This window comes from Pan troglodytes, chromosome 1 (assembly GCF_028858775.2).
Source record: "Pan troglodytes isolate AG18354 chromosome 1, NHGRI_mPanTro3-v2.0_pri, whole genome shotgun sequence".
Lineage (NCBI taxonomy): Eukaryota > Metazoa > Chordata > Mammalia > Primates > Hominidae > Pan > Pan troglodytes.
Genome location: NC_072398.2, coordinates 208,285,338 through 208,310,184, shown reverse-complemented (window position 1 = coordinate 208,310,184; position 24,847 = coordinate 208,285,338). Strand labels below are relative to the sequence as shown.

Sequence of the window (24,847 nt, the reverse complement as noted above, 5' to 3'; positions counted from 1 at the left end):
CTGACAGGTAGTGCCGGCCCCCGCTTTGGGAAGCCCCTTCCCCCGCCCTCCCCTCCGTCCGCTCTCCCTGCCCCTGTCAGCCGCGCCAGACGCTCTCCGGCTTTGCAGCATTCAATAAAAATTGAGAAACATTTGGGCTGAAATCGCTGCTTTATCTGGAGGAGCCACAGCGCCGGGAGAGACCACTGCTGCGCGGGGGGAGCCCGGGGTCTCAGTGGCCCGGGCACGCGGGGTCGCCGCGCTCCAGCGCCCGCGCTGCCCCCGGGTGACCCTACGGGCGCGGTGTGGGGACCCGGGCTCGCGGCGGCGCGCGGCCGCCGGGGGCCGGGACGCGCGCGGGGGGCGGTGGCCTGGCGAGGCTCCCCCCGCGCCCGCGGCTCAGGTGGGCCGTGCCCAGCGCTGGCGGAGCCCGGGTCCCCGTTCTGCCCGGGCTGGATGGCTCATTCTGCTGGCTGCGCGGTGGCGGCGGCTGTGTGTGCGCCGCGCCTTGCCGCCCCCCCTGGCCCTCCGAGCCCGGGGCGCGCGCTCCCGCCCGGGCCGTCCGGGCCCCGCGGCGCCGCGGCCCGAGGCCCCGGGAAGCGCAGCCATGGCTCTGCGGAGGCTGGGGGCCGCGCTGCTGCTGCTGCCGCTGCTCGCCGCCGTGGAAGGTGAGCGAGCGAGCGGGCGGGCGGGCGGGCGGGCGATGGGGGCGGGGAGCGGCCGGGCACGGGCGGCCGCCGGCGCCCACCTCCGCTCCGCGGCCCGCAAAGTTTGCCCGGGGGCCGGCGCCGGGCGCAGGTGGCCGCGGGGAGGTGTGTCCGGCCGCGCCGGGAGGAGCGGGCCCCGCGGGCGCCCGGGGAGCGGCGGGCGCTGATTGACTGTGCCAGGAGGAGGCGAAGGGACCATCTTGCCGAGGCTTTGTAGCCAGCCCGGCGAGCGCCGCCCAGGGCTGGGGGGGCTGCCCACGCGCGCTCGCCGCCCCTGGCTTGGGCAGCCGCCTCGCGCCGGCCTGGTCTTGCTCCGCACAGGGTGGAGGGGCGCGGGCCCGGCCGTGGCGGGGGGCGGGGGGGGCGCCGGCGCTCGGTCGGGGCTGGAAAGTTTGGCAGGGAGCAGAGGGAGGGAGGCACCGCGGCCGGCCGGGGTGGGGGCTCCCGGCCCGCGCCCCCGAGATGGGGCCCGGCGCCCCGGAGAGCAGGGACTGGCAGAGTGGAAGGGAGCGCGCCAGCCCCCGCGTCGGTGCCTGCCCATCGCCCGCGGCGTACAATGGGGTCCCCTCCCCGAGAGGACTGCGCGGGGGATGGGTCTGTGGGCATCTCTCCGCCGCGCAAGGTCTCCGGGCACCCCCGCCGGCCACCGCCCCGCGGCCGCGGCGCTCAGCGTGGCGGCTGGAGCCCCGGGAACTCTCCAGCTGCCGCCGGGGCCGGACCAGATGCTCTTGCCATGTGTTGGCCTTGGCCAGGGTCGCGGGCCCTCTCCCCGTGGCCTCGTGTATTGGTACCACTCGACCCCCAGGGGGGCAAGGGTAGTTGCTAGGTCTCCCGAGCCAGCTTGCTCTGGAGGGAAAGTTAGTGCGGTCTGGGTGTGTCCACCAGGAATGGCCGAGCTTGCAGGGCAAGAAGCGAACGTGAATAATGGTTCTCACGTGTACTGCACTTTACAGTTTTCAAACCACTTTACAGTTTATGAAGTACTTCGCACTATACGCAGCTCTCTGTGGTTTACAACGTGCTGCACAGTTGACAAGGTACTTTAAGCTTTACAAAGTGCTTTCCCGCCCACCAGTGTGTTGGATCCCTCAAAATACACCTTCCGGGGAAGACAGGTAGGTATGATTCCTACTTCTCTTGAACAGATAGGGAAACTGAGGCTCTGAAAAGTCCGATGTCTCACCCAGGGCCGTTGGGTGACAAAAATAGAACCCAGGTCTGTGGTCTTTCTTTGAAACCAGCACTCACTCAGCTGGGTTTTGTTGCCCCTAAACTGCGTGAGCCCTTCCAGGGTTCTGCTCCCTTGGGCTTAGGGATGATGTCTGTGTGCACCTCTCAGGCCACTTTAGGGTTGTGGGGCGCCCCTTCCCTTCTTGCAGCCTAAGAAAAAAAGCATATCAGACCAGGCGTGGGGGCTGCGGCCTCTGGGAAAGGCGTCGTGGGGGACCCTGTGCTACAACTTCAGTTTCTCTTTCGGTAATGAGCACTTTAGTGACCGCAGTCAGGGGGTGGGGGGTGTCCCTGGATGGCAGCCACAGTTTCTGGCACTGAGGCAGCTGTCCTTCGGCTCCTGGGGGATTTGGCGGCTGCCTGCGGTTTCCCGGAGTGGGGCCACTGGGGCACCGAGGGTGCCACGGGCCCTGGGTGTGGAGGGCAGCCCTGGGGCCTGGCTGCTGGCGGGAGCTCTGCGGAATATGGCTGAGGTACCACTTATTAACTCTGGCTTTGGGGAAATGACTCATGCGTTGGCCCGCTATACATTGGGATGTTTACAGTATTATGGGGAGCTTGGCATAAATATTGCTATTTAGGTTGCAGTCAGCGGTGCTGGAGGGGAAGAAAATTGGCCCCTCTCTCGTTGGAAGAGGCCTGGGTGTGTTTTTAATTATTCTGGGGTAGATGGAAGGGCCACGTCTGTCCAGCCATCGCCCTGGCAGAGGCTGGTTGGAATCTGGTGGGCTGTGGCCAGCCTGGACCCTGGCCCTGGACACAGGGCTGGTGGGCGCTGACGTCACAGGAGGGTATGGCTACTTGGACTGCCACTTGGGGGCAGGGTGGGGAAGGGAAGCCACAGCAGGGTGGGAGGAGGGCTGCAGCAGGCACCCCAATGCTTGCCTCAGGCTCTTCTTCCGTTTGCCCCCTGGACACTAGGAAGTTAGTCCATCAGTGGTTAATAAGGAGCTGGCCGAATGGATGGGGAGATGGTGTGAAGTGGAGGTCAGAGGGCCTGCTTCTCATTTACTATGGGACCCTGGGCCAGGTCCCTTCCCTGTGGGGGCCTCAGTTTCTCTGGGTGTAAAATGGCCTGGCTAAATATCTTGTAGAGTCCATCGTCTACACCCTACTTCCCCTCTTTGAGCCTCATTTTCCTCCCCCGTCTAGTGAGGGTGATGACAGCGCCTGTCCTGCCTGTCTCCTGGGGTGTTTGTGAGGATCAGACCAGATGATGGGTGGGAGAAGTCCCCCTTCAAAGCCAGGGATGGACGGTGCTGCCTGTGCACATTTGGGGGGCGGTGCTGCCTGTGCACATTTAGGGGGCGGTGCTGCCTGTGCACATTTGGGAGACACCAGGGTCCTCCTGAGGGTGACACAGTCTGTGGAGACAGGACTGGGCCGTGGAGCAGTAGGAGGGTGGCCCCTCTGGCTCCCAGAACCCAGAGCCACATGGCTACCACTTCCTTCCCTTCCTCCTTCCTTGTCTCCTCAGCCCGTAAAGGGCTGTCCTGCCGGTTAAGTCCCCAGGAAATCCCCAGCTCCAGCCTTTGGAATGGGGGAGAGGAGAGTGTGTGTGTATACGGGGGGTTTCTAGGTTAGGACGGTAAGCTTAGCATCTCCCCCAAACCGTGAGACCGCCCCCCGACCAAGGGAAAGAAAGCATGGAGCATGTGAAGTGGCGGCTTAGAGCAGGATGGAAGAGCACTGGGGAAACGTCCAACAGGAGAGGAGGCCGGTGGCAGACCCTGTCCATCCCTGGCCGATGGAATCCAAAGGTCAAGGTCTTGAGAAAACAGCCTCCTTACATCTCCTCCTTTGCTCTCCAAATATCGATAGAGTTTCCTCTCTGGCTGGCAGGGTGCTGGACTCCGGGGCAGGCAAGGAGACGGGACAAGCTGACAGGGAAAAGAGTGGGCGAGACAGAGACAGAGCATGGTACGGGGTCCAACGTGCTTCCCAGAGGAGGCTGTGACCCCCTTGGGGCGGCAGGTGCACTTGAGGGACAGAACAGGGTTATTTCATCTTTTATGCTGTTATGCATTGCCTCATTTTCTCACCACCCATTTTCCCTGCTATGAAACTTTCTTAGCCACCTGTCATGCTAACGAACTGTGTTCTCAAGAGTTAAAGAGGTTGACTTTAGAACTTATAGGATGTGGAGAATTTTACCTAAAAAAGGAAATAGCATGTCTATATGTCCATAGAAAGACATGGAGGCAGGATGATCAGGTGCTTACTTTGATGTGTCTGAGGAGGGTGGGTGTTGAGGGCAGCAGTGGGGGTTGAGACTGAGAATGGGAGTGGGGTGGTCAGGTCCTGAAGGGCTAGAATGGAAGGCTGGGGAGTTTGGATCAAATGCTGAGGGCAGCAGGGAGCCCTTGAAGGTTCTTGAGCTATCAAGGGACCTGGCCAGATTCATGCTTGGAAAGATCACTGACTTGCAATGTGTGGTGACGTTCAGATGAGCCAGATCTGGTCCTGGACAGTCACAGTAAAGCCAGCTTGTCAGTTCCCGGCTAGACTATGAGCTCCCTGAAGACAGAGACCCATCTGGCTCATTTTTGTGTCCACAATTCTGGTCTGAAGAGCTCTGTTCAAATTCCACCTCCCCAGAGGCCTTCCCTGATTCTCTCTTCTAAAACAGACCCAGTTCTGCTTCTTTCCATCCCACCTGCTTTGTTGTGCTTCATGAAACCCATCACCACCTGAAGAAGCATCAAAGACTTGTTTGGCATCTGCCTTGCCCACTAGACTGTAAACTCCAGGACTTCATCTGCCATGTTTGCTGTGACATCTCCAGTGCCTAGAACTGTGCCCAGCCATGCGGGTGCTCAGTAACGGAATGACATTGTCAGCTGAGGAACATGGAATGAATTGAATGTTGAGTGAATGAACAGATGAATATATGATACTGTGTTATGTGATAAGTATTGGGAGAATGATATGGAGATGGAGGGAAGTCCATCTGGCAGAGGAAATCAAGGAGGTCTTCCTGGAGGGAGATACCAAGGGGATGGCTTGAGTAGAGATGCAAGAAAGTGCTGGGGATAACGAATAGACCAGTTCAGAGGGAGCAGAGCATTCAGATGGGCCAGCAGCCACTGTGTGCTAGGTAGACAAGTCCACTTCTGATGGGGGGTGGGGGAAGCCTGCCTCCCTCCCTCCCCCAGCTCAACTCTCCCACCCCAACCTCTACCCTACTGGGCCAACCTCTGGGGCATTACCTGTCTAAGACCCAGCGACCTTCCATGGGATTAATTTGGAATTGGTTTTCCTTTTATGTCTGTTTCTTTTGCTTCTCATTTTTAAAGGAGGCTGCTTTCATGTATTTGTCTTAGCCAGGAAATCAGGGCTTAGATTTAAAACCTAAATGTTGTAGAATTTGAAAGCCAGTTGACTTATTCACTCATTCATTTCTCCATCCATCCATATATTTTTAAAGAGTCACCAGGCACCTAGTTCATGTCAGGGGCTGGTTGGGAGAAGGGATTCTGCCTGTGGTGGGGAACGGGGCCAGCTGACTTCACAGGCAGTGTGTGGTAGAGAAAACGCATAGCCATCAGGGGCAAACAGATGTGAGTTCAAATCCCAGCTGTGTGCTCTGGGGCAAGGAGTGCAGACTCCCTGCACTTCAGTTTCCCCCTGGGTTCCTGTGTCAGACACTCATTAAATGCTGTGGACATTAAATGCTGGTCTCAACCCCTCTAAGGTCCTTCCCTCAATGATGGCGACGTGGCCCCCTTTTTGGCATTTAATTTGTCCAGGCACCAGATCGGCCTTCAGTGTCTCCCCTAACCCACCCCACAAGCTCCCAACTTCCCCCAGACTCGGGATGATAACCCTCCAAGTGTGGACAGACTCAGACTCCATCCCTGCCTCTTTCTCCAGAGCCCCGTCAGGGGAAAATACTCAGATTCCTAGTCCAGAGGGACTGTCATCTGGGGTCCCTAAGCCTCCTAAGTCCTGGGGATCTATGTTCACCCTGAAATTGTCATAGAACATTGGATGGGCCCCCTCCCTCCTGTGGGATTGTCCTAGGCCCTACTTCCTCAAGGCTCTTCATCAGCGCCAAAGTGGGGACAGGTTCTTTTTTTTTTTTTTGAGATGGAGTCTCACTTTGTCACCCAGGCTGGAGCGCAGTGGTGCCATCTCGGTTCACTGTAACCTCCGCCTCCCGGGTTCAAGCCATCTTCCCACCTCAGCCTCCGGAGTAGCTGGGACTACAGGCATGTGCCACTACACCCGGCTAATTTTTTTGCATTTTTAGTAGAGATGGGGCGGGGGTTCACCATGTTGACCAGGCTGGTCTCGAACTCCTGACCTCAAGTGACCCACCCACCTTGACCTCCCAAAGTGCTGGGATTACAGGCCTGAGCCACTGTGCCCTGCCTGGGACAGATTCTATGGGCCAGTTTGCTGGGCATTCAGCCCGTGGTAGCCTCTGGTCAACTCTGCCTGCCCAGAGCTCACCTGTGAGTTTAGACTGGAGACTGGACCTCTGCACATAGAAAGGCCCCTAACAGGAAGGGGCAGATGGAGCCTGCTGGTGACAGGATGCCTGGGCTGGGCAAGGCAGGGGACCCATGCTCCCACTGAGGGTGGCGGAGATGCAGAGCACGGTGGGCCTCCTGACAGGGGAGGATCTTCCACACCTCCGACCAAGGACCCGTCTCCTGACCTGGCACCTGCATGCCTGACTTAGCTGGAGATCTGGGAGATGGGGAACAAGGTTGGGGAGTCTGTATTTTTAACATACTCTCCAGGTCTTTCCATTAGGCAGGCAAATTTGCCCCCCAGCGGCCTATGATAAAACACAGGACTCCTGGGAAAGAGGAAGAGAAACCTCAGCAGGAAACTGGAAAAGACTGAAATGAAGTGAAATCAATCAGAGTTAGCGCCCACCAGCCCTGGCTGCCGCTGGCTCGTGCATAAAAAGAGGGTTAGCTGGGGGAAGGCAGGGAAGGAAAGAATGTTTGCACAGCTCCCAGGGGTGGGGCAAGCAGGCCAGGCAGTTGTTGATTGTGGCAGCACCTGGAGGCTCCCTGATTGGGATCAGCTCAGGCCGTCTGATAAGGCTGCCTTGAAAGCATTTTAGGGCCTTTTAAAGCAGCTGCTTTCCGGAGGGTGCAGGAGGGGGACAACTGTCTCCCCAGTACCCCCGTGTCATCTGGGGGCTTGCCTAGGACACCCTCACTAGGTGAGCTTCCTGGAGCCATCTGCCGCCCTGCTGCAGCCCCCGTGGGGTGGGAGTGTCCTCAGAAGAGGGGACCTTGCCTGCTGTGTGGCCTTGACCAAGTGATCCACTCTCTGAGCCTCAGCTTCCTCATCTGGAAACTGGAGAATACCGCGCATGTGTCAGAGGCTCATGGCGAGGATTCAGTGAGATGCTGTGTACCGTGACTGGCAGAACTGCCTGGCACTCAGCTGTGCCCATTCTTTATTAGTTTCCATAACCATTAAATGTCAGCAGCACCCTCGTGCCCCCGGCCAGAATGACTTGTCCCTTTCTCTGAAGTCCTATAGAGGCTTTGCTTAGCCCTGATCACTTTCTCTCCCGTTCTATAAACAGCAGAGCCTGGGGGTTACAGGAAATGTGTGTGGAGTCAGACTGCTCCATACTGTGTGTCCTCTGGCTTGTGTTTTCACCTCTCTGAGCCTTGGTTTCCTCATCTTTCAAATGGGGGTAATCATTGTTCCTAGCTCTTGAGATGGTTGTGAGCAATGGATGTGTTAATCTGAGGAAGACTAAGCTGAGTGTGTGCCTCAGGTGTGCTAAGCTTGCAATAAATGTGAATGGTTGCTATCCTTGCTTTCTACCAATGGGAAGCTCAATTCACAGTAGGGGAACAGGGGGCCAGTGTACCAGGTTTTTCATCTCCAGCTCTCCCCCACCCACTGTGTTCTGAGCCTTACAGGGCAAGGGTCTGACTGGCTTGCCAAGTAGCTGAGAGGCCCCTCCAGCCTGCCCACTCAGGGTACCATCCAGGTTTTCTCAAAGGCCCCCTCCCCACTCCAATTCAGCCTCCCTAATCTGGGAAAGGGGTAGACTCCTTCATGGCTGTACCCTCCTTCTTTGCCCAGTGCCTGCCGGGCACCACCTTCCCTGCCATGATCATGGGAATGGCTGTCAATTCTTTTTTTTTTTTTTTTTTTTTTGAGACAGAGTATTGCTCTTGTTGCCCAGGCTGGACTGCAGTGGTGCAATCTCGGCTCACTGCAACCTCTGCCTCCCGGGTTCAAGAGATTTTCCTGCCTCAGCCTCCCTGAGTAGCTGGGATTACAGATGCCTGCCACCATGCCCGGCTAATTTTTTGTATATTTTAGTAGAGATGGGGTTTCACTATGTTGGTCAGGCTGGTCTCAAACTCTGACCTCAGGCGATCCACCTGCCTCGGCCTCCCAAAGTGCTGGGATTACAGGTGTGAGCCACCGCGCCCAGCAGCTGTCAATTCTTGTGCCAGACATTGTACTAACAGCATTATGTGTGTTGCCTTGTGCAGTTGCCCCAAGAGCCCCACAGGTCGTTGTATTATTGTGCCCATTTTACAGATGAGAAAACCAAAGCTCTGAGAGGAGTGACTGGCCCAAGGACACCTAGGGAGTGGTGAGGCAGCGATTGAAACCCAAGTCTGGTGACTCCGGAGCTCATGCTCTTCTCCACTTCTGGAATGTGCCTCCCTGCTCAGAGGAAAGGCTTGGCTCTGATGAGGGTCTCTAAGGCAGCTGTCCAGCTTCCAGCTCCATCAACATCCTGAGATAATGCAATGGGAGGGTTCTACAACTCACAAACCTGCCATAAAAATGCAATCTCTGTGATAATGGTCAGAATAATGTTGTTCTAACTTAGACAAATCGGGTGTTAACTCATTGTGTTGTAAGGGGCGCCTCCACAGAGAATGGAGACTACGAAACAGTCACAGGGCCATTTGCAGCTTGTACTTCCAAATACAGTAGCTCATCAGGCCTTCACAGCCATCCTGAAAGGGGCAGGAGCCACGGGGCCCACTTTAGAGATGAGGAAACTGAGGTCTGGGAGATAATATGACTCGCCCAAAGCCAGCAGCGGGACCAAGCTTGAAGCCCAGGACCAATCTTAATAGCTCATCTATCCAGTTCGAATTCTTAGCCAACATTTGAAAATCAAGAGATTTTACAGAAAAGTCCTGTTTCTGGCGTTTCTGAAAAGTCAGACAATCTGGTTTCGCTGGGCCCACATTCCCACATGGCCACAGTTGGCTGGAGTGACTGCCTCTTAAGACAGAATGTGTGAGCACCAGGGGTACCTCTCTACTGACTTGCAACATACATTTGTCTTGCTGTGTTGCAAGTCGGTGGAGACGTACCCTTGGTGCTCAACCCCTGTAAGGGCTTGAGTTTGCCTCCTGGATCTGCCCCTGTTACCCTGTGTGACCTGGAGTCAATTGCATGGCTTCCCGAGCCTCAGCTGTCTCTTCTATAAAATGACAGGGGTGAGACTCAGTGGTTTTGGAGGCCTCTTCCAGCTCCAGGATTCAGTGCCCATTGCCAGGGTTCAGGGGTTCAGGCAAGGGAAGGGAGAGCTACAAAAAGTACAGGACTCCACTCCTGAAAAGCATATCACTTATCTTTAGCAAGCCACCACAAAACCTACTGGCTTAAAACAATAATGATTTCTTAGTTGTCCTGATTCAGTGGATTGGCTGGGCTCAGCTGGGTGCTTATTCTGTTCCCCGGGTTGTCAGCTGGGATCACTCAGGAGGCTGCACTCAGCTAGGTTGGGCTGGAAATTCCATCGTGGCTTCACATACATCTTTGAGGCCCTCATAGAGAAGGCTGGAAGGCTGGTCCCCCTACGCTCCTTGCTATCTCCCATCCTTTGCTAGTCTAGACTGCACCTCTATCCATGGCAATTAGCTCCCAAGATGGTGAAATGGAAACTGCAAGACTTCTTAAGGGCTGGGCTCTAATGTCACAAAGTGTCACCCCTGCAGCCTTCTGTGCTGGTCAAAGCCAGTCACAACACCAGCTCAGATTCATCCCAGGCTTCCTCATCAGGTTCAAGGAAAAGGAAAATATACTGGGCTTGATTTTTTTGTTTTATCCTTGAAGAGAAGTCCCATTTCTTGCTCAGCTGTTCAGCATGGAAAATTTAATGGTGGGTTATCCAGCGTCCCACTCAACATGTCCTGAGCCACTGAATCAGGTGACACTCAGAGTTCAGTGCCCGCCCCTGCACCCTGTTGTTGTCCATGTTTCTTGGGCCAACCTGTGGTCCCAACTTGAATCTAGACGCCCCCTTACTGGGAGGAGTGGCTTCGTGTTTAGTAGGGGGAGGAATCGTTGGCAGCCATATTTGGAGACAGCCTCTCACAGGTAGTTTATCGTCCAGTCCAGGGTTGGCGGTGGGGAGGCAACAGGAAGCCAGAAATCTCATTCCCTCCCACCCCACCCCCAGCACTTACCCCCGAATTGTCTTCAGTGTTATCTGCCTCTTCTGAGAAGGCAGGGACTTTCCACTTCACCATGTACAGCACAAGGCTTGGCTCATGACAGATATTAGATAGATGTTTGTGCAATAAACGAACCTAAAATTCATGAAAAGTGGCAGCCTGGAGTTGTAGATATTCAAGACCTAGTGTGAGGTGTGAGGCCAGAGAAAGGGGCCTTGGGCTGGTGGGATTGAACTGAAAAGATGGGTCCCTGGTGCTCCTGTGGCCTGGGGCAGGTCACTTCACCCCTCTAGGCCTCATTTTCCTTATCAGTGAACTGGGCATCATAATTTCAGGCACTACAGAAGGCTGTGCTGAGGAGTAACTGTGTTCTTCATTCTACTATGAAAGACCAGGTAAGGGGGTGACTGGTTGTCACTCCCACCTTGGCCAGAGGTCATCGCAGGAGTGGGGAAGCATTAGAGGAAAAGAAAAAATTCTAAAGGCATGGGCCAGTTATTGTCAAATTAAGTTTGGACCACAGGCTGGCCCCAGAGCACATGGATATGTGTACAAACAGTGAAGTGAGTGGGTGGGACCACTGAGCTCTGAGCGTCGCTTCCAAAGACAGTTGAGGGGGACCTGGGCAACACATAGTCAAAGTTGACGCATTAAACCATTGAGCAAGAAATTGGCCTTCTGTTTGCTGGCAGACCAGGAAATCTGGCCTAACGTAATACCGGGAATAAATCACAAGAGTCTTGATCAGAGACTCCAGACTTGTGAGCTGGCCTGCGTTGTGAATGAGTGAGGTGACTTGACTGTTGGAAGTATAATAGTGCCCCCAGTAAGAGCGCATGTCCAGTCTAAAAAAGGCAGGTGCTACCCACTCCTGACCATGTTGTCACACAGGAATCTGTGTCCGGTTTTGCCACATCTTCTGATTTGCAAAGTTCTTTTTTTTCCTCTCTCTTTTTTCTTAGACAGGGTCTCACTCTGTCTCATAGGCTGGAGTGCAGTGACGCAATCGCAGCTCACTTAGCCTTGACCTCCTGGGCTCAAGCAGTTCTCCCACCTCAGCCTCCCAAGTAGCTGGATCCATAGGCACCTGCCACCGCATCCAGCATTTTTTTTTTTTTTTTTTGTAGAGACAGAGTCTTTCACCATGTTGCCCAGGCTGGTCTTGAACTTGTGAACTCAAGCAATCCTCCTTCTTCAGCCTCCCAAAGTGCTGGGATTACAGACATAAGCCATTGCGCCCAGCCTGATTTGCAAAGTTCTGATGCTTATGGGAAAACTGGTTTTTGTTTTGTTTTGTTTTGAGTCTCGCTCTGTTGCCTAAGCTGGAGTGCGGTGACACTATCTTGGCTCACTGCAACCTCTGCCTCCCAGGTTCAAGCAATTCTTGGGCGTCAGCCTCCTGAGTAGCTGGAACTACAATCATGTGCCACCACGCCTGGCTAATTTTTGTATTTTGAGTAAAGGCAGGCACCTACCACCATGCCCAGCATTTTTTTTTTTTTCTTTTTGGTAGAGACGGAGTCTTGCCATGTTGGCCAGGCTGGTCTCAAACTCCTGGCCTCAAGTGATCCACCTGCCTCAGCTTCCCAAATTGTTGGGATTACAGACGTGAGCCACCATGCCTGGTCTGAAAACTGGTTTTTGAATGTTTACTCATTTTATTCTAAAATACAATTCTGGCCAAACCAAACCGTGTTTGCTGGCTGGATTTGGCTCACTGGCTGGCAGTTTACAACCTTAGGTATTTGGGGTAAAGAAATAGCAAGGGTATTGTTAGCACCATTGTACAAATGGGGAAGTTGAGGTTCAATGACTTACTCAAGGTTACATCGCTGTTAGGCACTGGGAGGTGTTAAAACATGGCTCCTCACCTTGAAATGGGGAGTCTCTTTCCCTGTAACTTTCCTGCATGATCCCTGTTTTCCACCCTCCAGAACAATCCAGGAACGTAAGAGCCATCTTGCAGGCATCTGCCATGTTTGAAGGCAGAAAGCATGTCTTCCCTAGGTTTCTTCTTGAGGGAGGTAGAGTTGGCAGAATGAATGAAAAGCAGCGTGGTCTTAGACTAGAACCATGCTACGTTGGACCTCTGGCTCTGACACTTAACAGTGTTACCTTGGCCCTCTTAGCTCTTTGAGCCTCAGCTTCTTGAACTATACAATGAGGTTAGACAAGGCGTCCTGGAAGAGGCGACTTCTAAGATGATTCTTAAGGAAGAGCCAGGTGAAGAAGCAGCGAGGCAGCCATTCCAGGCAACAGGAACAGCATCTGCAAAGATCCGGATAGGAGGCCCGTGAGTGTGTGATGTATTTGGGGAGCTGGAAGGAGTCCTGTGTGACTGAGAATGGGACATGCCAAGCACTGGGGCGGGGTGCAAGCTGCCTGGCCCCAGCAGGGAGAGAGCGTGGGGTCAACATTCCCATTATGGCAACGACATATGTCCACGGCACCAACTTGTCACTTGGCCTGAGTCCATGGGAAGCCGGAAGGACAAAAAGCATCTGAAACGTGTAAGTGGGGAGAAAGCGGCTTAGCGCACAGTGGGATGCGTCCCGCCTGAATGGGGCTTCTCCGCCTCTCACGGGGAGGCAGAGCCTGGGAACAGCCTCGTCCAGAGCCCGCAGGGCCTTTTTGGAACCCACGAAAGGCCATGGCCCAGGGAGTCTGTTCGAGTCAGGGCTCTGGCCGGTACATCCTCTTGCCTGTCTCCGTCAGCGTCAGCTGTCACTCCCCACGGCCTCAGATGGCAGCTCCCGCAGCTCTCGGGAGAACAGTGGAAAAGGGCTCCTGAGCTGCCAAGGAGCCCCTGACACTGGGTGCCCCTGGCTGGCCCGGAAGCACAGCCATGCCAGCAAAGCGCAGGACTCCCTCTGACCAGCCCCTTCTGGAGTTGAAAGGGTGATGAGGCTGGGCCCCTTGGCCTGAGGCCAGGAGAGGGAGGAGATATCGGGGGAAAGACCCTGAATTTTGTAGACTTGCAGAACTGTGTTCAAATCCTAGTCTTTCCACTCACTGGCGGTGTCAGGGGTAAACCATTTCACCCTCTTCAGCTTTAGCTTCTCATCTGTAAAGTGAGGATACTGTCACCTACCCCATGGTGTTGTTTGAGGAATTAAAAGAGCTCATGTATTTTTTTTTAAAGCAGTTGTTTTACCAAGCCTGTCTCATCCTCAGTATCTCAGCCACTCAAAGACAATAATAATAGTAGTAATAATACCAGCAGCAACTAGCATGTATTAAGGACTTGCTAAGGACCAGGCACTGGGCTTAGGTATTATTGTTAGCTGAATCCTACAGATGAAAAAATTAAGGCTTAGAGAAGGCATTCATGTACCCATGGCCATTTGGCCAGTAATGGTAGAGCTAGGATCCAAGCTTAGGCGTCTGGCTCCAAGATAAATGGAGAAAGAGCTGATTTCTTTTCTTTTTCACATTTCAAACATACAGAGAGGTTGAAAGCAGAGTAAAACACCTGTCTAGCCTTCACCTAGATTCAACCATCATCAACATGTTTACCACATTTGCTCTCCTGTGTGTTCTCACTCCCTCTGCTCCCCTTTCCCCCTTGCATGTGTGTGTGTGTATGTGCGTGTGTAATGTAGAGATATATATTTTTTCTGAACCATTTGTACATAATTTGCATACATGGACAGAGAACTAACATTTACTGATAATTGACTCATGTGTTGTCTAAGGCCAGCTCTCTAACCCCTGTTTTAGATCACTTTGCCTGGCACACAGTAGGACTTGAGTATTGGCAGCGGCCAGGAAGAGTAACTGGTCTTACCTGCAGCTTACCAAGTACTCCCCCTATATTAGCTGCTTCCGCCCTCACAATGGCCTGGCATAGAGCTCTTGGTGTTTTCTTCATTTTCAGAAGAGGAAAGAAAGACTCAGAAGTTAAATAACTCGTTGCAAAATAAGAAGTTGGGATTTAAACCTGGGTTTGCTTGGCAGCAAAGCCTGTTTCACAAAATCTTAGGGCACCCACTTTTCTCTCCCTCCTGGGTTTAACCCTATTGTAGCCATCAGAGCACAGCCCAGAGCAGCAGATGGCAGCTTCCCACCCAGCTGCCGCAGGACATGGCCCTTTCTCTCTAGGAATCAAGGGGGAATTATAGAGTCCGGTGGACTTGGAAAAACTGGGGACTGGCCCAGGGATCACAGCTAACCAAGTAGTTTTGAGGACTCAAGGCTTTGGGCTCCTAGAATCCACCATACTGTTTCATGTTGCTCCTCCCTCTCCTCCTTGCCTGGGTACCCTTTTCACCATCTCTCCCTGGTCAATTCTTGCTACCTGTTAAGATGAAGCTTGAGCATCTCTTCCTGTGTGAAACCTGCTCTGATCCCTCTCACTGGCCCCTCCCCCTTCTGCTCTTGGTGGCATCTGTGTCCTTGGTGGCACCTTGCATGCAGCCCTTTTATATTGCCTAGGTTATGCCATACCATGTATAGGTTTCTCCCCCACCATAATGGGAGATTCTCATCCATGCTGGTTGGGTAGTGTACAGTTAGATGGTTGGATGAGCAGCTCAGCTGTTGGATGAGTGGATGAGTTATTGATGGTTAGATGGATAAGTGGCTGGATAGATAAAGGATAAGTGCATGGATTGGATGGTTGGGTGAATGACGGGCAGGTTGATGGTGAGGTAGATTGTTGAGTGGTTGATGGTTGGCTGGCTGGCTGGGTAGATGGAGAGGTAGATAGATAGGTAACAGGTTGGTTTCATGAGTAGAGGGACAATGGCAGGATGATTGCCTGTTTTGGATAGTTGGATGGATAAATCGATGAAATCGATGGATAAATAAACAAACACCAAAAACCAGAGTGCATTTCTCCCCCCGAGACTCCCTTTTGTATCTGGACTGTGACATTTCCTCATTTTCCAGTTTCTGGCCCTGGAAAGAGCTAGCAAACAGCACACTCCCCAGGTTTGGAGAAACCTTCTGAGCCATGGACTATGGATTTGCCAAGGTTTTTGCACTGGGGAGTTCTGGAGAAGCTGGCCCCCAAAGTGAATTTCTGTAAAGTAAATCCTATTTTCCCATTGACTTGGCCCACACTTTTGGAGATATGTTCCTGCTGTCAAAGGCTGGTGACAGGTGGGGGAAGAGCTGGAACTCCCCTGGGTGTCAGCTGCCCCGAGCTTCTACTCATTCCACCTTGAGAGCAGACTGATGCTGGCCAGGAGCACAGGAGCTTAGAGCCAGGGGGAGATGCAACAGCAGGGGAAGAGATTTGGCATCTGGTCCCAGAAGCCTCTGCTGCCAGTGGGATGCTCTGCCGCTAGGCTTCTGGGATAGCACACTCCTTCTCCTCCAGACTGATCTGTTTCTGTTCATCTGTCCGTACATCCTTCCTTCTCACAATCCCACCCTCCCTCCTTCATCCATCCATCTGTCCATCCATTCAGCAATCATTTTTGAAAGACTCTAGGATGCTAGGGGACATAGAGGGAAATTAAAGAGAATCAATGTTCTGATGGCAAAGAATTATATCCCAGTAGAGGTGATAGGCAAGGCCTCCTTCCTCCTCTTTCTCCTTCTCCTACTCCATTGCTTTTTCCTCTTCCTCCTCCTCTACCTCTTCTTTCTTTTCTGCTCTTTCTTCTTCTTTTCTTCTTCCCTCATTAATATCATGATCATAGCAGCCTCCACCGTTAAGTCCCCACTAAGTGCCAGGCACCATCCTAGGTGAGGTTCTGACATACTCTAATTTATCTCAACAACCCTGCATAATAGTTTCTTTTTCTTTTTTTTTCTTTTTTTTTTTTTATGAGACGGAGTCTCGTTCTGTCACCCAGGCTGGAGTGCAGTGGCATGATCTTGGCTCACTGCAACCTCCGCCTCCCAGGTTCAAGCGATTCTTCTGCCTCAGTCTCCTGAGTAGCTGGGATTTCAGGCGTGCACCACCACACCTGGCTAATTTTTTTATATTTTTAGTAGAGATGGAGTTTCACCATGTTGGCCAGGCTGGTCTTGAACTCCTGACTTCAAGTGATCTGCCCGCCTCAGCCTCCCGAAGTGCTGGGATTATAGGTGTGAGCCACCACGCCCAGCCCGTAATAGTTAATAATGCTCATTTTGCAGGTAAAAAAGCAGGCTCTGAGATGTTCAGTGATATACCCAAGGTCACACTTTTTAGTATATACTTGTGTATGAGATGGAATGTGTTGAGTGCGGAGGGGAAAGTCCTCCAGCCTGTGCCGTCAGGATGGCATTATTTAGTAGGTAGGATTTTGATACATAGTAGATGGAAAGAAGGGCATTCTTAGCAGGGGGAACAGCCTAGGCAAAGGCCTAGAGGCTGGAAAGGGGCAGGTTTGTATGAGCCATGGTGAACCAAAGTGTGAGAAAGAAATGGCAGGAGAGGTTTGAGTCCGTTAAGAGAAGCCTTGAGTGATGAGCTATGGCTGACACTGGAAGCAGTAGGAAGCCACTGAAAGAAATCAAAAGGAGGGAAAGGTTCAGGAAGATGGCCATGAAGCCTGGCATGGGAGGAGGATCCAGAGCAGGGAGAGGCAAGCTGGAGGCCAGGAGGGGCTACATGGGCCTAGCCTCCATTAAGCCAGACCCTGGGTGTGGCTGTTTCTGCCCAGCCAGCTACTCCAGCAGTGGGAGAGGCCGGGATGTAGCCCACATCCTTGATGGATGGGCCACAATGTCAGGGACAAGGGCAGAGTGAACGAGTTAGGGCAGAGCAGCTGCCTGCCTGCCTTCTCCCCTCACTGAAGCCCCACAGCTCCCAGGGGGCTCCTCCGCATCCTGTCCCACCCTGCCCACTTCACTCCTTGAGCCAGGGAATGGTTGCCAGTACCTTGCTGGGCCTCAGCTCTTCCATTGAGCCTGGACAACCCAAGCAGCACCCTGAGAACCATCCCAGAATATGCAGAATGTCAGAGCTGGACATATGGGGAAGCTGAGGCCCAGAAGGGGACAGCTAGTTGCCTGAGGACACACAGAGATAGTGGCAGGGCTGGAACTTGGGGCTAGATCTATAGCATAAAACTCCTTCCAAGGGAGATAAGTTGGTGGCTCCCTTTTCTAGCTGTGGAGGCTTGAACATATTTTTCTTTTCTTTTCTTTTCTTTTTTCCTCTCCTGTCTTTGCCTATGTTTTCTTTACTTTAAAAAAAAAAAACAAAAAACTTTTTTTTTTAATGGAGATGGGGTCTCCTCTATATTGCCCAGGCTGGTCTCGAACTCCTGGGCTCAAGCAATCCTCCTGCCCCAGCCTCCCAAAATGCTGGGATTACAGGTGTGAGCCACTGTACCTGGCTGAGACTCAGACATAGTATTTAACATCTGCCTCTAGCCCTCTTGAGAGTAAGGTGGAATAAAAATAAATAGCCTTTAAAAAATGTCTTAACCACTCTGAACCTCAGTTTACCCGGCTGTAAAATGGGGATAATAATAATAATAAATAAAACATTATTTAGTCATCGTTTTTCCTATCACCTCCCTGTAAGAATGTAAACTTCACAAAGGCAGGGATTTTTTTATCTCTTTTGTTTACAAATGCTCAGCATGGCACCTAGGACTTAGCAGGTGCTCAGTAAAAAATTACTGAATGAATGAATGAGGAATACATGATTTATGGGTTCCTCACAATGTGCCTGGCACTGCAGAAAATGCTTTCCATGCAGAATCCTGTTTAATCCTTAGAACAATCCTGAGGTGTGGAATTGGTATGATTATCTCCACTTTGCAGAGGAGGAAACTGAACCTCAGAGAGATTACACATGACTTACTCGTGGTCACACAGTTCCTGGGTGATGGAACTGGGATAGAAGCCCTGCTTTGTGGGGCCCCACAGCCTGCAGGGCTGCACAGCTGCTGCAGAGCCGGGTGAGTGCTTCTGGGAACTATTGTGGGGCCTGGCACGAAGTAGGTGCTGGATAGACCATGTCTCTTACCCTAATCCCCCCATTCCCCTTTTCTGGACTTCAGCTTTCCCACCTGGAAAGCTCCAGGGCTGGCCTCTGACCTTTTCACAGTCCTCCCACATGGACTGATCACACTAGGGATGATCTTCCCATGGCCGACAACTCTAAGGCCCGTTGTCCTGCCTGATCATGACCCCCAATCCCGAAGGGAAAAGGCCTCTGGAGGTGTCTCAATGCTCACTTCCCCTCTGGGACCTCAGCACCTCTGTGGTCTCATCACTTGCTTCCTTAGGGGCCCTGAATTGGCCTCCATGCAAATCCGCCTGCATGACAGCTCCCAGTGGCCTGCGGGAGGAGTGTTTTCTCGGCTCCCTGACGGCATCCGTCCCAAGGTGCGAGGTTCCAGCTGCACGCGGCGGGCCAGGCTGCCGTTCTGTCTGGAGCGCTGCGTGGAGAAACAAACACAGCTGTGTTTATTCCAGAAATTACACATCCTGATAATCTGCTCACTCGGGGTAATGCCTCCCAGTTAGGATCACAGGGGGAGCTACACCAAGGTTCCTGAACTTCTGGGCAGGTTGTAATTCTCAGTGACATCTGTGCTGTTGGGCAGACCTTGGGCAGCAAGTAGACCTCAGCCAGTGGGCATCCAGACAGCTTTGGAATGCCCCATTCCGAGGCGTGTGGACATTCTCACCTGGGCATGAGATGCTGGAAGGAGATGACCTTTTGTCTTGAAATCTCCAAATTAGGATTTCAAGCCTGACACCCTGGCCCATAGCCACACTGGGAGACAGAAACACACAGACCTATATTAGGAGAACATGACCCAGAATTGGATCATGAATCAAGTCATGTTGTTGCTCCAGAGCATTTCCACAACTCCCTGTTGCTTTTGGGTCACTCTTCCTTGGCCCATAGGCCCTGTGCGGTCTGCTTCCTGCCTACTCTGCCTAATTTCCATCACCCACCTCGGTCTAGGGGTTCTAGCCACTCTGGCCTTTCAGTTCCTTGCAATTCCTAGACTCTTCCCACCACAGGGCCTTTGCACTGCTTGGTCCCTTTAGCTGGAATGCTGTTCCCTTATCACTGGATAACTCTCACCCATCCTCCATGTTTTCAAGGAAGTGTTCCCAGAGCCCTGCATAGCTCCATGGGCCGATCTTTTGCTGCATTTTTCAACATCATAATTTTAAAATAATTAATGTGTTTCTTTGAACATCTCTACCTCTCCTACCAGACCGTCAACTTTACAAGGGCAGGGACCATGATCCAATTGCTTCATCACTTAGATTCCCTGGGCCTAGCATAGCGCCCAGCCCCTAGTAAGTGCTCAACTGATATATATTGATTAGAAGAATGAATGAATGAATGCACGGCTCTCAGATGACTGAAAGGAGGATATGCTTCTGTTTGTTCTTTTGGGTGACAGTTGGCAGAGTGCTGTGACATCCGTCATCTCCCTTTAATTGAACGGAGTGGGATTGAAGTCTGCAGGGGCTTGGCACAGGGCCAGGCCCCAGGGTGGGGGTGTGGGATCCGAGGTGAATTAGGCATCATGGGCCTGGCCTTGGGGAGCTCACACACTGGCTGTGCACAGCCCCCTGGGAGGAAGGTCCCACTGGTATTGTTCTCCTGGATGGACAGATGAGGCTCCTAATACTCAGAGCCAGGGGCGGAGGCGGGGGTGGCTTGATGAGGCCACACAGCTAGTCAGCGGGACAGACGTGCACTCACATCCAACGGATATCAAGCCAGGTGGCCCTTCCCCCACTTCTTGTGGGCACTTGGGTGGGAGGTGTCAGGGATCCCTGGCCTTTGGGGGTCTTGACATCCCAAGCTCTTACCAGCCATGTGGCTGTGGACAAGTTACAGGGGGCAGCATGGATTGTCCTGCCCTATGGAGGTTTTATTCTAATGGACAGGACTGATGCCAGATATCTAGTGAGTAGCTTAAGTAGGGATGGTGCTAAGAAGAAAACTGCTGCAGAGATGGGAGGGCCAGCGAGAGGAGGGATCAGGAAGGCCTTTCTGAGGAGGTGACGTTTGAGCAGAGGCCAGAAGGAAGCAAGAGAGGGGGCTCGGGGATATCTGGGGGAGGGTGCTTCAGGCAGTGGGGAGAGCTGGGCAAAGGCCCTGTGAAAGGGGTGTGCAAGGCAGCCAGCGTGGCTGGAGCGGGAGGGCCAGGGGAGAATGGGAGCAGGTGACACAGAGGGACCAGCCATGGCAGGACTTTGGCTTCTACCTGGAGTGAGATGGGAGCGGTGCAGGGCTTTGAGGAGGTGGCAGGATCTAACCTGGGTTCAGAAAGCACCACTCTGTCTTAAGAGGCCAGAGAGTGAGGGGCAGAGCAGGGGACAGGAAGAACCATCACAGAGTCCAGGCACGAGACGGTGGTGGCTGGACCAAGCGGGCAGTGGTGGGGAGTTGTCAGTAAGTGGCCCTGGTTTTGCTCCCCAGACTGCCTCACATAGTTTGGGGGATCCAGAGGGGGCGGAGAGAAAATGGACCTTAAATGTCTTCTCCCTCTGGCCTGCCCCCACTCACCCCAGGAGGCTCCGTTGGCATTTTTGGCATGGAAACATATGTCTCTTTCTTTCTAATGTAAATTGATAATGTATTGACAATGCGATCTCCTGGCAGCCAGGTTGGTGACTCTAGCATGTGCTAGATCATTCTTGTGGAGGGGGAATGGAGGGCAGAGGGACAGAGAAGAGCCTGGCCCGGGCCCAAATCCACCCCCATCAGGACTTGCTGAGCGACTGTGCACAAGGCCCCTTCCCTCTTTTGAGCTGGGGGCTGCACTGGGGGATTAGCGGACCACCGAGGGGCTCTGCAGTCACACCAGCTGGGTTCATGTCCTGGCACCAGCTCTTACTAGGTGTGACTGTGGACAAGTTGCTTCACTTGTTGGAACCTCAGTTTCCTTATCTGTCAAATGGAGAGGGTAATAGTCCTTACCTTAGTAGGTGGCTGAGACATAGTAAGTTCTCAACAAATAACCATCATCGGCTAGGCGCGGTGGCTCACGCCTGTAATCCCAGCACTTTGGGAGGCCGAGGCAGGCAGATCACGAGGTCAGGAGTTCAAGACCAGCCTGGCCAACAGCCTGTCAAACCCCGTCTCTACTAAAAATATACAAATTAGCCAGGCGTGGTGGCACGCATCTGTAATCCCAGCTACTCTGGAGGCTGAGGCAGGAGAATCGCTTGAACCCGGGAAGTGGAGGTTGCAGTGAGCCAAGATCACACCACTGCACCCCAGCCTGGGCAACAGAGCAAGATTCCATCTCAAACAAAACAAAACACAACAACAAAATCATCACTGTGTAGAAGCCAGGGCACAGAAGCCAGGGCCGGAATGCTTTTGTGCGGCCTGTGCCCCAGTCTTTGTCCCACCCAAGAGGAATTTGCCTGGTCTTTGGTTTGAGCAGTCCTAAGGATCTCTTGGGTCTCAGGACTTGCAGAACTTCAGCAGCAGCTGCCCTGGAAGGCAGCCCCCTCTAGCGGAGGAGACTCAGCTCCGGGCTGTACAGACCATTTACAGGCTGTGTGACCTCAGCTTGGGAGCACAACCTTCCTGAGCTCCAGAGGTGATGAGCTCCCCTTATCTGTGCAGTGGGAATTAGAGGGCCTGCCTCCCAGAGTGAGGATGACATAAGAACCCACTTGGAAAGGGCTTAGAGGGTGGGGCTCTGTGAATTCTGGCTCCCTTCTGCCCAGATGTGTGGGCCAACTGGCTCCCAGGAGTGGGAGCCAAGAGCTGCGGGGGCCTGGGAAAGGTGAGGGGGCCAGAGAAGGTGGGGGTGGAAGCCTGGAGGCAGAGGCAGCAGGGTTTGGGGAAGCGCGTGGGGGGCCGGAGGGCGGCTCTAACTCTTCTCTCTAATTTTTGAGAAAATCTTTACCCCATCTTCATATAATTAAGAGTATTTTTAAAATGCCTTGTTGAAATAAAAATAGTCCATTTCCATATGACCTCATTTCATTCCACACCCTCAGTGCGCGTGTGCACACAGATATACACACGCACACGAATGTCTAGATTTTTAAAGCTGCCTTTTGTGCCTCTGCTGAAGGGGTTCTTATTTTTGCCTAGCAGGTAAATATTTAGGGACTGCCCCCCTGCCCCGCTTTATTTTCTGATTTGCAATTGGAGGCCCTCTAAGGTCCATTAACAGCAGCTGACACTGTGCGGCTCTGCAGCTTACAAGGCGCGCTCACATTGATATCTCCATTGCTCCTCCTGCGTTCCTGGGAGGGGGTGTCACCATGACCCATCACTTAGAGATAGGACCATCTTTTTACCAGCAGCATCTAGTCCAGACCTGGCACATCACACACAAAAAATCAGCTAGTGTCTGTTGAATACAGATGAAGAATGAGACGCATAACACAGATGAAGAAATTGAGGCTCAAAGAGATGAAAGGATTTGCCCAAGTGGATTTTTTCCTGAGTTTTAATCCAGGACTGTCCAGACTCTCTGTATGTTCCCCCTCCTAGGCTGCCTTTCTTTGTTTCTTTCTTTTTTTTTTTTTTGGAGTTTCGCTCTTGTCGCCCAGACTGGAATGCAATGGCATAGTCTTGGCTCACTGCAACCTCTGCCTCCCGAGTTCAAGCGATTCTCCTGCCTCAGCCTCCTGAGTAGCTGGGATTACAGGTGCCTGCCACCACGCCTGGCTGATTTTTGTATTTTTAGTAGAGACGGGGTTTCACCATGTTGGCCAGGCTGGTCTCAAACTTCTGACCTCAGGTGATTCGCCCACCTGAGCCTTCCAAAGTGCTGGGATTGCAGGCGTGAACCACCGTGGCTGGCCCAGGCTGCCTTTCTAACCAGCCTCTTTATTTTCAGATGGGGAAACCAAGACCCAAAGAGGATAAGGACCTGTGCAAAGTCACACAGTGATGAGTGATGATATGAATGATGAAAATATTAGCGTTATACAATTTTAACATTCATGTTAACAGTCATTTTAAAGGATTGATTTTACAGAGTAGTTTTGCACGGTGGAAATCAGCATATACCATGGCCTTATTATGTGCCATGTTGCCATGCTGAATCCACCACTGTGAGGCAGGACTATTATTATTTTTGTTTTAGAGGAAAACTGAATCTCTGAGAGGTTCAGTAAATTGCCCAAGGCCACATAGCCAGTAAGGGGCGGAAATGGGATTTGAACCCACGATTCTCTAAGTCCAAAGCCCATGCTCATGACACGCTACTACATCAGGCTGGTATGATTTGGTGGGGATAGAGCTAGAAGTTGAACCCGGGACTGGATTCTTGACCTGGTATGATTTGGTGGGGACGGAGCTAGAAGTTGAACCTGGGACTGGATTCTTGGCCTGGTGTGATTTGGTGGGGACAGAGCTAGAAGTTGAACCTGGGACTGGATTCTTGGCCTCCTGATCCCCAAAAACAAAACCCCAGCCCAGAGGCCACAGGAGTGGCCCTGTCAGGAGCTTCTCAGTCAAGGACAGAGCTCTGCCCTGGGCCTCCCACCCAGGGCCAGCCTGGGCTTGGGCAGGGGGCTCATGTCTCTATCAGGCCTCACTGTGAGGGGGCTTTGGAGCAGCTGCCTCTGTGGCCCAGCCTGCATACAGGCAGCTGGTCCTGGCTGCCTCTTTAGCAGGGGCAGGATAAATCTTACCCCCCGGCACAGCCCATGCACAGCCCAGTGTGGTTCATAGCATCCTTTCCCCTCCACAGTCTCACCTGAGCCTCACAACATCCTTGTGAGACAGTTAGGGTAGGGCTCCCCAGTCTTCATGCGGAGAAACCAAAGCCCAGAGATATATACACTCAATAAAGTACCACCAGAATGTCAATATTCTTTTTTTTTTTTTTTTGAGACTGAGTTTCGCTCTATTGCCCAAGCTGAAGTGCAGTGGCGCAATCTCTGCTCACTGCAACCTCTGCCTCCTGGGTTCAAGCGATTCTTGTGCCTCAGCCTCCCGAATAGCTGGGATTACAGGTGTGCACCACCGCGCCCAACTAATTTTTGTATTTTTAGTAGAGATGGGGTTTCACCATGTTGGCCAGGCTGGTCTCTAACTCCTGACCTCAGGCATCTGCCCGCCTCAGCCTCCCAAAGCACTGGGATTTACAGGCATGAGCTACCGCTCCCGGCCTGAATGTCAGTATTATTTTGCTGTGGTTCTTAATTTCTTTGGGGTCCTGAAGATCCTTGAGAAGCTGCCACAGGCTATGAACTGCCCCCTCCTAGAAAGTTGGAGACACACAGATACTTTTATGAAAAAATTCAGGGGACTTACAGATTACAAGCCTCTGTTGTGTTGCTCCATGGTGCTGATGATAATGAATACAACTTTGTTTTATTGAGCCTCTGCTTTGTGCTGGGCAGGGTGTTTGATGCTTTACATACATTATCTCAGAACACCCCTGCAGGGTAGGAGACTGAGGCTCAAGGGAGGGTGACACTGACTAAGGCTGCACAGCAGGGCTATGAACCTGCTCTACCGACTCCTGTGGCCTGCGGGGCATGGTGTGGGAGCATCTTCCTGAGGCTGCTGTTAAGAACAAGGACCTTTGCCGGGTATGGTGGCTCACTCCTCCCAGCACACTTTGGGAGGGTGAGGCAGGAGGGTGAGGCAGGAGGATTGCTTGAGGCCAG

General features: G+C 52.9%; 1 protein-coding gene across 4 annotated transcripts in view; it reads left to right on the top strand.

Annotated features, from left to right (window-relative positions):
• Positions 1 to 442: 442 nt before the first annotated feature.
• The window catches only part of EPHB2 (EPH receptor B2), a 210,052-nt gene continuing 185,647 nt past the window's right edge, over positions 443 to 24,847 (top strand). For 3 of the 4 annotated variants that reach the window (XM_016956078.4, XM_016956067.4, XM_016956064.4), the window contains exon 1: positions 486 to 647. In XM_016956078.4, coding sequence (XP_016811567.2) covers positions 587 to 647 — 61 coding nt within the window. In that variant the 5' untranslated portion in view covers positions 486 to 586. Of the gene's footprint in view, positions 648 to 24,847 lie in introns of all 4 variants that reach the window. The other variant, XM_063804398.1, reaches the window with a different exon arrangement.